At 40.0% G+C, this 12,145-nt stretch overlaps 1 protein-coding gene across 1 annotated transcript in view; it reads right to left on the bottom strand.

Annotated features, from left to right (window-relative positions):
* PGAP1 (post-GPI attachment to proteins inositol deacylase 1) overlaps positions 1 to 12,145 on the bottom strand; it is a 36,507-nt gene that overhangs the window by 23,589 nt on the left and 773 nt on the right. The window contains exons 2-7 of the mRNA XM_082055648.1: positions 10,227 to 10,380; positions 7,210 to 7,385; positions 6,411 to 6,582; positions 5,193 to 5,353; positions 2,401 to 2,453; positions 2,159 to 2,225 (exon numbers count right to left, since the gene is read on the bottom strand). Coding sequence (XP_081911774.1) covers positions 2,159 to 2,225; positions 2,401 to 2,453; positions 5,193 to 5,353; positions 6,411 to 6,582; positions 7,210 to 7,385; positions 10,227 to 10,380 — 783 coding nt within the window. The remainder of the gene's footprint in view (positions 1 to 2,158; positions 2,226 to 2,400; positions 2,454 to 5,192; positions 5,354 to 6,410; positions 6,583 to 7,209; positions 7,386 to 10,226; positions 10,381 to 12,145) is intronic.

The raw sequence follows: 12,145 nt of genomic DNA, 5'->3' as shown, positions 1-12,145 counted from the left end.
GAGAGATTATTAGAAGACATGGTACACATTATGTTCTAAATTCAGTTATCTGAATAAATAAAGTGCCATCAATAGTCAATCACTGCAATGCAGAAAGTCACATTATAAAACATAGTTAAAACTATTAGCAGTTTTATATCCTTGCCTACTCTTCAAACACAAGGAAATCATTCTATTAAACTTACTTTATATACACACACACATTTTTCCTGAAGTGACACACTTATGCCAAAGTTTAGGAAAAATTCTCACATTTATATTTACTAGTCTGAGGTCCTGAATCCAGCTTACTACATCGCTTCTTGATATTTCAAGCAGCCAAAGCTGTAGAGCTGTAGAACTAACCTGATGAAATTTAACATGGGAAAGTGTAGAGACCTGCATCTGGGCAGGAACAACCCCAGGTTCCAGTATAAGTTGGGGAATGACCTATTAGAGAGCAGTGTAGGGGAAAGGGACCTGGGGGTCCTGGGGACAGCAGGGTGACCATGAGCCAGCACTGGGCCCTTGTGGCCAGGAAGGCCAATGGTACCTGGGGTGGATTGGAAGGGGGGTGGTTAGTAGATCGAGAGAGGTTCTCCTGCCCTCTACTCTGCCCTGGTGAGACCACACCTGGAATATTGTGTCCAGTTGTGGCGCCTCAGTTCCAGCAGGACAGGGAACTGCTGGAGAGAGTCCAGCGTAGGGCAACAAAGATGATTAAGGGAGTGGAGCATCTCCCTTATGAAGAAAGGCTGAGGGAGCTGGGGCTCTTTAGTTTGGAGAAGAGGAGGCTAAGGGGGGACCTTATTAATGTCTATAAGTATATAAAAGGTGAGTGCCATGAGGATGGAGCCAGGCTCTTCTCGGTGGCAAACAATGATAGGACAAGGGGTAATGGGTTCAAGCCGGAACACAAGAGGTTCCACTTAAATTTGAGAAGAAACTTCTTCTCAGTGAGGGTGACAGAGCACTGGAATAGGCTGCCCAGGGGGGTTGTGGAGTCTCCTTCTCTGGAGACATTCAAAACCCACCTGGACATGTTCCTGTGTGACCTCATCTAGGCGTTCCTGCTCTGGCAGGGGGATTGGACTGGATGATCTTCTGAGGTCCCTTCCAATCCCAAACATACTGTGATACTGTGTGTGTGATACACTGGGATTTGCTTTTGTTTGGGTCTGTGGGGTTTTTTGGTGTTTGTTTGGCGTTTGTCATTTGGTTGGTTGGTTAGGGTTTTTATTTCAAAATCACATTTCCAGAACTTATTTTTGTCTATTCAGCTTTTCAAAATTGTGTCCAGTGTAAGTGATTTCTGAAAAGTTCTATCCTTCCACGCACTGCCAGTCAGCTCCAGAAAAACTCTAACCCCTCTTTGTCTCTCTAAATCACACATTGAAGTGAGTACAACTAAGAAATTAGAGATGTCTGCCCCAAACAGCCTCAAAAAGAACACCTGGAAACCTTCCTATTCCATCTTTTCAACCTCTCGGATCTCAATTCCAATACATGCTTATTGCTGCATAACATTTCAGAAAGAGAACAGAGCACAATGGGAGATTTCTCCAACAGTTTTCAAAAAGGAAGATGCAGGATATTTATCTAGAAAAACAATAAATAATGGTAGCTGGAGGTAAACAAATACACTAGTATTATACTCGCGTCCTGGTTTTATAAGTGCTATTTGCAAAAGAACACCACAAATATGTGCTGGCCACTATGATGACACATGGGAAAGTTCAAAGAGTACTATGTCCGAGTTAAACTATCGCAGTTTTTCCACTCTCTTATGTACTAGTCTGAGAAGGTGAATAGAAAACACATGGGGAGGTCACATCCAAAGCTACACAGCTAGAAAATGTCTTTATCCTGGCACAAGGTCAGCTAAACCTGCTGCATTATGGAAGAAAAGCTCAGTTCACACCACAGCTACAAAGCACCAAGCAGTCAATAATAAAAACTGACTTCACACCTAATTATTTCTGACACATTGATCAAACAACACAAAGGCATGGGAAGAAATTTTTGACGCTGAGAGTGGTACAAAAGAGCAACAATTTTCTCAGCATGACTTAGAAAAATCAAAAAGGAGTTTTCTGTGTAATAGGGTGATATTGGTCCTGATTAAGTATTATGGGATGGATGAAGAAAGTGTGATATAAAGGAGATCACATATACAAACCTGTCTTGTGTCTTCATCTATAAGATCAAAAAAAGCTCTAATGGTAGCCAGGATCAATTCTTTGCACCTAGAAAACAGAATAAGTAAAACTAAATCTCAAAAGGCAATATCCAGGGAATAAAAATTATTAGAAAATACATCATCATCATATTATGCTGAAGTTAAATCTCTGTATAATGTGATAACAGCAGAGAACAGAGGGATGTACAGTGAGTCAATTAACCTTTGTTCCATTAGCTTACCACACTATAGAGAGATGGTCTGTTGAGGCCCAAGCTCTAGGCACCGCTGAGCTCTGTTTGCGGAAGGAAAAAAGATTTTATTAGTATTCAACATTTTAAAATTCTAAGCAAGCCTTCCCCCCTTATTTAAACACATTTTCTCAATTATTGGTGTTAGGGACTAGGGTACAATAGAATGAATTCTGCACTCAAAAACCTTGCAAGTGCTGAAACACTTGTAAAACAGGACTTGTAAAACAAAATGACCAAGTTTATGTTAGATAGCAGAGACAGATGGTGAAAGGGCAAATAATGGTATGGAGGAAACCTACCAAAAATTTCTTCAAAGACTGCTTCTGTGACTACTCTTACTACTTGGATAAGTGATCCCGGCACACAAGAACAGAAGCATGCCAATGAAAGCCACCGCTGGAAAATCAAGGGCATCCTCAACAGAAAGGAGCATCAGAAGACCATGCAGAAAGAACTGAAGCTATTTGTTTGTATAGGTCTATTGCATTTTACAGACTAGTAATATCCAAAACGCCTTCCATAAAAGGAGCTCATCACCTAGTTGTACAAACTCAATTCAAGTAAGCTATGAACTATTACGGCATTACAGCCAGGAAAAAAAAATAAAACAAAAACAAAACCACAACAATACAACCCACAAAACAAACCAAAAACCCCGAAACCCATAAACTAAAAAGACATGAGAGAGATGAGAAAGAACTGGTACCACTACATGAGATCTCTCCCAAAATTCTGGTCATCAACACTCAAGAGAAATGAAAGTAGAGCAGATGCAGAGCAGGGTTACTAGGACAAAGGGAATGCAGTTAATCTTCTTAGCCTAGCAGAACCAGAACTGAGACTATTTATAGACAGCTTTCTATACAATAGACTGGGAATAACAACTATTTCAGATAACACTTCAAGCTGATGTCAGAAAAAAAACATTTAAAAGCTGTGAATGGAAGTTGGAAATTACAAATTTTCTTCCTGCTGAGGAGCATTTTCCAGCTTCTTCCATGTTGGGAACAGGTTGATGGCATGGGGATGGAATGACAAACCTAACTACTTTTATGATATTGCTTGATTAATTTTGGAGGGAGATAAACGCCCGCAAAAGCAGAAGGTTGGGCATGATGATCCAGCAGATCTTTCTATTCCTAGTTTTTTTGAAAAATAATAAATATAAGAAGAAGGGTCCAGCCTGCACATATACTTCTCTTGTAAAAATGCAGGAAAATAAAACTTGGGTCATTAGGGGCAGTCAACATGGCTTCACCAAGGGGAAGTCGTGCTTGACCAACCTCAGTGACTTTTATGAGGACATAACAAGATGGATGGATGATGGCAGAGCGGTGGATGTGGTCTACCTTGACTTGAGTAAGGCATTTCACACAGTCTCCCACAGCATCCTCACAGCTAAACTGAGGGAGTGCGGTCTGGATGAGCGGGTAGTGAGGTGGACTGTGAAGTGGCTGAAGGGAAGAAGCCAGAGAGTCGTGGTCAATGGGGCAGAGTCCAGTTGAGGCCTGTATCTAGTGCAGTGCCTCAGGGGGCAGTACTGGGGCCTGTATTATTCAATATATTCATCAATGATTTGGACGAGGGAATAGAGTGACTGCCAGCAAGTTTGCTGATGACACCAACCTGGGAACAGTGGCTGACACGCCAGAGGCTGTGCTGCCATCCAGAGACCTGGACAGGCTGGAGAGTTGGGCAGGGAAAAATTTAATGCAATATAACAAGGGCAAGTGTAGAGTCTGTCATCTGGGCAGGAACAACCCCAGGTTCCAGTATAAGTTGGGGAATGACCTATTAGAGAGCAGTGTAGGGGAAAGGGACCTGGGGGTCCTGGGGACAGCAGGGTGACCATGAGCCAGCACTGGGCCCTTGTGGCCAGGAAGCCAATGGTACCTGGGGTGGATTAGAAGGGGGGTGGTCAGTAGGTCAGAGAGGTTCTCCTGCCCCTCTACTCTGCCCTGGGGAGACCACATCTGGAATATTGTGTCCAGCTGTGGCCCCTCAGTTCCAGCAGGACAGGGAACTGCTGGAGAGAGTCCAGTGCAGGGCAACAAAGATGCTGAAGGGAGTGGAGCATCTCCCGTGTGAGGAAAGGCTGAGGGAGCTGGGGCTCTGGAGCTGGACAAGAGGAGACTGAGGGGTGACCTCATTCATGTTTACAGATATATAAAGGGTGAGTGTCAGGAGGATGAAGCCAGGCTCTTCTCGGTGACAACCAGTGATAGGACAAGGGGCAATGGGTAGAAACTGGAACACAAAAGGTTCCACTTAAATTTGAGAAGAAACTTCTTCTCGGTGAGGGTGACAGAACACTGGCCCAGGCTGCCTGGGGGGGTTGCGGAGTCTCCTACTCTAGAGGCATTCAAACCCGCCTGGACACCTTCCTGTGTAACCTCATCTGGGTGTTCCTGCTCCATGGCAGGATTGCACTGGATGAGCTTTCCAGGTTCCTTCCAACCCCTGACATTCTGGGATTCTGTAACTCGAGTTCTGAAACTAAAAAGGTGCAAGAATGTAGTGAGAAGAAACAGTACCAAGTGGCAGGTGACTCAAATCCACCCCAGCACATGCTCTTCCAGAGGACACTCATTTCTGCTATTTCAACTATTTACGGTTTTATAACCATACACTATCTACATTGTGTTTTCACATGTAGTATTTTCACATTTAGTTGTAGTACGCTGCACATATAGATTATAATTAGACACAGATACATACATTACACAAATAGCTATCTAACATAGCTCCATGCAAAACCAAAAAAAAGTTTGCTTTTTTACCACAACAGATAAGGCACTGTCATGTTGACTCAGTCTTGGTAGAAAAGTCAGTCCTGAACGAACTTGGTAATCTCTGAATCCTCCTGCCACCGAAAGGGTAGTTAAATTTCTTAAATCTTGGGCCTTTAGAATCCAGTGATCGTTTACAGCTGTATAAAAATCTACAAAATAATAAATTAACTATTAAAATCAATCACAATTTCTCCATTAGTCTATTTGATACAGAAAAAAAGCTATAGAAACATTTAACTAAAAGTTTCGGTAAGCCCCCTGGAGGCATTCAAGCTCCAGTTCTCACTTTTGATTCATATAAGGAAGGAAAAGTATTTTTGAACCCCAAGGAAGGACCAGTTGGGAAAGACAAACAAACTTACATTTTCTATATCAGCTGAGCACATATATCACTTAAGTAGCAAACCACAGGTTTATTTTAAGGACAGCCACAGTCCAGAAACAGTCAGCAAGGAAGACACATTGCATTGCAATCAATTGTACAAAGGAGAATTCATACAAGCACAATAAATCAAATTTGGCAGGTAAAGAGAATCTGTTCCTCTCAGGTGCCACAGAGAATAATGAAAATAAATGTCTATTCCCTTTCCTTCACCAATCCACTCTGCATCTCCATGTAGCAGCACAATTAGCACTGAGCATGTATTTCATCAGCATAGTTTAGTCAAATCTAGCTTTTCAAGAAGTCTATAGTGCGTATGCATAATGATTATAATTCATTTTTATGCCACGGTTATTCAGGTGAGCAGGAAATACAATCTGTCTTTTGTGTAAATATTTAATATAAAATATATAATTATATCTATATTCAATATTCTCACCCCTCCAACCTTTGGGCATGACAAGCATTAAATTTAGCAACTCTATTTAGGCAATTGATTTGACAAAGAAAGCCATTACCGAGGTCAAGATTTACAAAAAAAGAAAGAAAAATGTCATTCCCTGGAGAGCTTATAAATTTAGTAACATGCTCTTCAACTTACTAAAATTACGAATTATTGAGAGCTCCAGTCCACATAACCCATTTTACATAACACCTTCTCTCAGTATTCTAGTGCTCTCAACCAACCACCTGAGTAACAAAGGAATAGATTAATTACACTACGGAAACCAGCACAATTTGCTGTTGATTTGCAAGAATCTCACCAATTAATGCTTGACAGGATCAAAGAAACACAACATAATTAGATAACCTGCAATACTTACCAGTAAGGTATTTGTCTAAAGGCATTACAGGTGCAACGTGAGGCGTGGCTTGTGTAATGAGGAGGTTTATAAGTTCAGGCTTAAAATTCTTCAGAGTAAGCAATGCTCTTGCAACAAGACCACCCATGGAATGACCTACTATTGCAACGCTGGTTGGTGCAAATTCTCGATCCTTAAGTAAAGAGTAATTAGACACATAAAAATAGACTTGACACTGAACTATGGTTATCAGCTGTACTTCAACCCCTGCCCCAGATTTACTTACATCCTCTCCAGGATGATAATATAACTAGTATCGAAAAGTTTATAAAATGAATATAAATTTCATTGCTACCTCAAAAATCATGATTAACTTGAAGTTTGCAGCTCAAAAGGCAATATTATATAGGTGTGTAAGCATAGGAAACTTCAGCGTATTTTAATTTCTCGAACTCTTATGGACATAGGCTACCAAAGAACTTTCCTAGAGAAAAGTGGCTGTAAGGTGATGCTATATTAATATTTTAATAAGCTAGGGAAGTTTTACATCTCCACTACCAAAAAAAACATACATTGTGCAGCAAAGTACTTATTTAGAAACACAATATAAAACTTAACACCAATGCTCTGGGATTGTCACAAGCATTAAAAACCTATTAAAGAGCAGCATTTCTCTATTGCACTATTATCACATTCGATTATCTCCACACATTGTAAAGTCCCTCTCCCTTCTTCATCAATCTTCAGTTTCCCAGCAGAAAAGGCAGCACAGAATTCCATTCCAAAACGCAAGTATGTTATTCAGCACGTCACTACTTACCTTGTACAGCTTAAGAATTACTTTTATGCATTCATGCACAAACTTGGTCTGTCTTTGCAGACTACCACCGTACAATGCAACCAACTCCTCATTAAAGTTGACACTGAAGAAATTAAAATGATACTTGAAGTCAATATCTTCTGCTTTTCTAAGTGCAATGGAGCCGAGAGAACGTACTAGGAAAAGAAACCACATCAATTAGAACAGTCTAGCAGTCACTGCCTATTACCATCATTGGTAAGCAAACACAAATATATAATATATTAAGAAACAAATGTTATTTTAAATCCATTGTCCATCTCAAATCATTTAAAAAAATGATGAAAGACATCCAAAAGCAAATAAGCTCTTTCCTAACATGCAATCACACTTGTGTTACAAAAACAGATTTGAAGATATAAATAGAGAGCAAAAGAATCAGAAAGTCACTGTCAGAACCAAATCGTAAAAAGAGAAAAGAAATAATTATTTCCTATTTTTATAAGAATCTCTCTGATAAAAAAAGACAGATATAAAATCAAGAATTATGTTCCTCCAGCTAAAGGCTGCTTTTGTCATCTCATTTGTACCTTTTTAATGCCACCAGGACAAGGTGACAGAACGAGTGCTCTTGACTCCAGCTCTAGAAGCATTGCTGCTGCTAGGCTGTCCTAAGCCTAATCAGCAATAAGAACACCTTTGAAATTATTTGAAAAGACCTAAAACGTTTTTACAAGATAAATATCACCACTTTATACCTCAGAAGCCATAGTAAAAGCAACAAGAATGTTGCCAAAGATCAAAAGGCAAGTGTGTGACAGTCTCCTAAACAGAACTCAGGATCTTAGTTCTCACAATCTCAGCTTCATTCCCAGCAACTAAACTAGACCAACATCTTTTACTTAGAGTCTGAATTTTGTACATTTTTAAAGGTTCATTTTAGTGGCCATGAAAGATGATGAATTAACGTGTTTCAAAAGTGCCTATAACACCTCACGATAACAAATCCAGCAAAGGCAGCATTAGCACTTCTGTCTTCATCGCTCAGCAAATATGGATATATCTTAAACAGTAAGAAAATAACACCACCTTCTCTGCCCATTCAGGTATCAGAAGTAAAATGTGTTATCCCACAATAAGTTCTGAACGAAATATTAATTTTCATAAATTCCATAATAAAGCAAAATCTATTCTGAGCCACTAATTTAAGGGAGAACAACTTATTTTAACAAAGATTTTGAAAAATGAATGTACGGCTTATTGCCAGTTTCCCTAAATTGATTTCTCTAAGTACATAATAAGTATTTAATTATTTACTGATCTCAATTGGCACATTATAACCACGGCACATAGTACTTCTACTCGCCTAGTTTAAGTTTTTCTTCATCTACTTCCTTTTGATTCCTAACATACCCTGAAAGTACCATTGTACTTCCTGCACATTGATGTACTGCTGGGTTTTTAGAGGCAGCACTAATTCATGGAAGATTTGCAATAGTTTACGCACAATTACACAAGATTGTATGCTATCTGTCATCATCATGTTCATAACTCTCTCTGGATGCTATTGAGCCTGACAAGCTGGATGGGTTTTCTGAAAGCACGAGTTGATAATATATTTTTCTCTGTTGTAAGTGAAGCAGGTATGTTCTCAAAGAAAACAATTTTGTAAAGGTTCTCTGAAATCTGACAAGTTAGCCTTCCAGTTCAGTGCAAATACAAGGAAAAATTATCACAGTAAGAGATCAGGGTTTAGGCTGGAATATTGTGTCCAGTTGTGGCCCTCAGTTCCAGCAGGACAGGGAACTGCTGGAGAGAGTCCAGTGCAGGGCAACAAAGATGCTGAAGGGAGTGGAGCATCTCCCGTGTGAGGAAAGGCTGAGGGAGCTGGGGCTCTGGAGCTGGACAAGAGGAGACTGAGGGGTGACCTCATTCATGTTTACAGATATATAAAGGGCGAGTGTCAGGAGGATGGAGCCAGGCTCTTCTTGGTGACAACCAATGAAAGGACAAGGGGCAATGGGTAGAAACTGGAACACAAAAGGTTCCACTTAAATTTGAGAAGAAACTTCTTCTCGGTGAGGGTGACAGAACACTGGCCCAGGCTGCCCAGGGAGGTTGTGGAGTCTCCTTCTCTGCAGACATTCCAACCCACCTGGACACCTTCCTGTGTAACCTCATCTGGGTGTTCCTGCTCCATGGGGGGATTGCACTGGATGAGCTTTCCAGGTCCCCTCCAATCTCTGACATTCTGTGATTCTGTGGTGGTTTTCCCCATACACACACATCAATTTTGCTAAAATCATGAGAGAAACTGTTTCGAAGCACATTTTAGAGAACAAAAATAACAGTCTGCCAAACCCAGCCTGGAAGGAATACCAGATACTTGAATAAACACAATACTTCATGTTCATCAAACCACTGACTTCAGTATTTACAATGAGCTACAGAAATGCTTTAAAACTATCCCTTCTTTTCATGTGAAGCCTAGAAGCATTAGAGGCAATGATCTGGAAAAGAAAAGCTGGTTCTGTGTAAAGTGGGAAGATGATGCTATGGAAAAAATGCTACTGCATCAAGAGGTAAGAAACAATGGAGATACAGGGCAAACCACAAGCTGATGCTTATTTCTGTATAGCATGCAATAACATCACATCACAGATAGTCGCTGGTTCAGTTCCTTCTAATCAAATTCAGGTCTTGTTTTACTTGGCATAACTGCACTAACCCTCGTGCAAATCAAAACCAACAAGAACTCTGTGATCAAATCCACTGCAATGGTGCAGAGCTGCCACAGCACGGCACAAACTGCGTTGCTTCTGGCCTCCAAAAGTCAAAGTCCTACCCCAGAAAAATATTATCTCTCAACTCTACAACAGATTTTGAACAAAAATGAAGTCTTTTAACCACAGACTAACAAGGATATCTACACCATAATACGATCAACCGTTTTGCTGATGTTATTTCAAACAGAAAACTTCTTGCCATTAAGTAATGCAGAAATCTGAGAGCTCTTTGAAAGACATCTAATAACTTACCTTGTTTGTAACTGCCAGCATTCCCGGGAAGAAAGAGAACTGGAATTCCCGTCAATAGGAGATTTTTATTTTCTTCTGCATAGTTCCCTTCTCCATAGAGGTACAGCTCATACGCTGGGTATCGTCTGGCTGTTTTCTTCGGCAATTTTATTTTCTGTTGCATAAGTTTAAAAGAAACTAATTAATTCGTCTATATTGTTGCAAACAAGAAAATACAGTGACTATTTGGTAATTTAAATCTGGCTTATGGTTTATGTATTGGTTTAACTTACAGTCTAAAGCATACAAAATGAAAAACTGGGTTTTACTTAAAAAAAAAAATTAAAGTATCACATTTTTTGTTTAAATAGGTATTACTATGTCTTATAATACAGGGGAAAGAAAAAAGAATCATATCAAACCCCAACTTTTAAGGACCTTCTTTGCATCAATATTGAAAGCAAAACCTACGCAATCCATGAGAATTGCACTACCAAAATACTGGGTTTTTCTGCAAATCATGGTGCTCAAATATTACAGCAAAAAGGGAACACTTAATTCCCAAAGAAAACACACGTTCATCTTCCATGACGGTGGTTTTAAATTCTGAATTGCCAAAACATTGGTTATATAATTGATTGTAACGAGCTATGGTAACTTTTTCCAATGTTGCCGTAGGCTTCATTTTTCACCCTGCTTCCTAAAGAAGTTGGGCTGATGTGAAAACGCCCTCACAACTAACTTGTTTTGTAATGTGATACCAAAGCTGGAAGGGAGGACAGGTTTCTTCCACCCCAAACTCCTACCTTGTGGTTTCCTACCAACGCCAGCATTACAAAGACATTAACAATTACACAGACAACACCTCCAACAATAAAGGCGTATTTGAGACGCATAATGCCTTAGCAAACCCGGACAAATTCAGACTTTCTACCCCCTCGTAGTGTTTTTCACACAGTAAAAGTGATTTTTCAGGGAACAGAAATTCTGAGGGCAATACAGCCAGTGGTCACTTGCATCTCTTGCATGGAACTGCTGCCAATCCTCAAGCCTCACGCCTCTTACCAGCACAACATTGCCTGAAGATGCTTAGAATTTAAGTCCTGACATAACGAGTAAATACAAAAGATGTGTAGTGGCAGACGAGAATTTCAGGCAACCTCCAACAACATCACACAGATTTTTGGCTGGTACCTTTCAGCCCGTTGGCTTCAGATTGAAGCTGAAGTGGGTTTTGGCTGCTGAGAGATCTGAAAACTTACCATGTAGTATTTAGGTATTTATAGCTGCTTAAACAATTGTGTCCTACAGCACTGACCTAACAACCCTTGCAGCTATGGCAAGGTTTTCTTTCGTAGGTTAACAGGACTATGCCAAGATTAGCAAATGAAGGTTAATAGATACAAAAATAAACTTGCTGCTTCATTACCAATTTAGGTACTAAGGTTTCACTTTAAGATCTTCTTTACCATGCAAGCCAGCTTGCAACCTACTTCAGAATATTATTTAGGATACTTAATATTTTTTCCAGCATGGATTATATCCTAGATAACGCTAAATTAATGCTTAAGGAGCCACCAAATTATGCTTTTGATAGGACAGAAAATCCTGTAGTAAGAATTACTACTAAAAAAGAGAAATTGTTTTCTAACAGCTGCATGCAGCACTAGTTGTGAACCTACATGTACTCACATATTTACATCCTCATGCTATTAAACCATATCTTGCCTGGAAAACAGCAGTTCCATTGGCAGTCCTCTCTCTCAAACTGATTTTAAGTTTTCCAAGGGGGCTTCAAAGAGGTTTCTAAAAGGCTTGGTTAGCAAAGCGAGAGCGACTGCAGGCGGATTTACAAGTCTTGCCATAAACTGTGGGACAAAGCGCTCACCAAGAAGACTTTGCGCAACCGCTCTCTAGCCTGAGAAAGACACTCGTACATG

Source organism: Streptopelia decaocto (assembly GCF_964273445.1).
Source record: "Streptopelia decaocto genome assembly, chromosome: 6".
In the NCBI taxonomy this organism is placed as follows: Eukaryota; Metazoa; Chordata; class Aves; order Columbiformes; family Columbidae; genus Streptopelia; species Streptopelia decaocto.
Note: the sequence above shows the minus strand (reverse complement) of the source record. Positions and strands in the feature narration are given on the sequence as shown.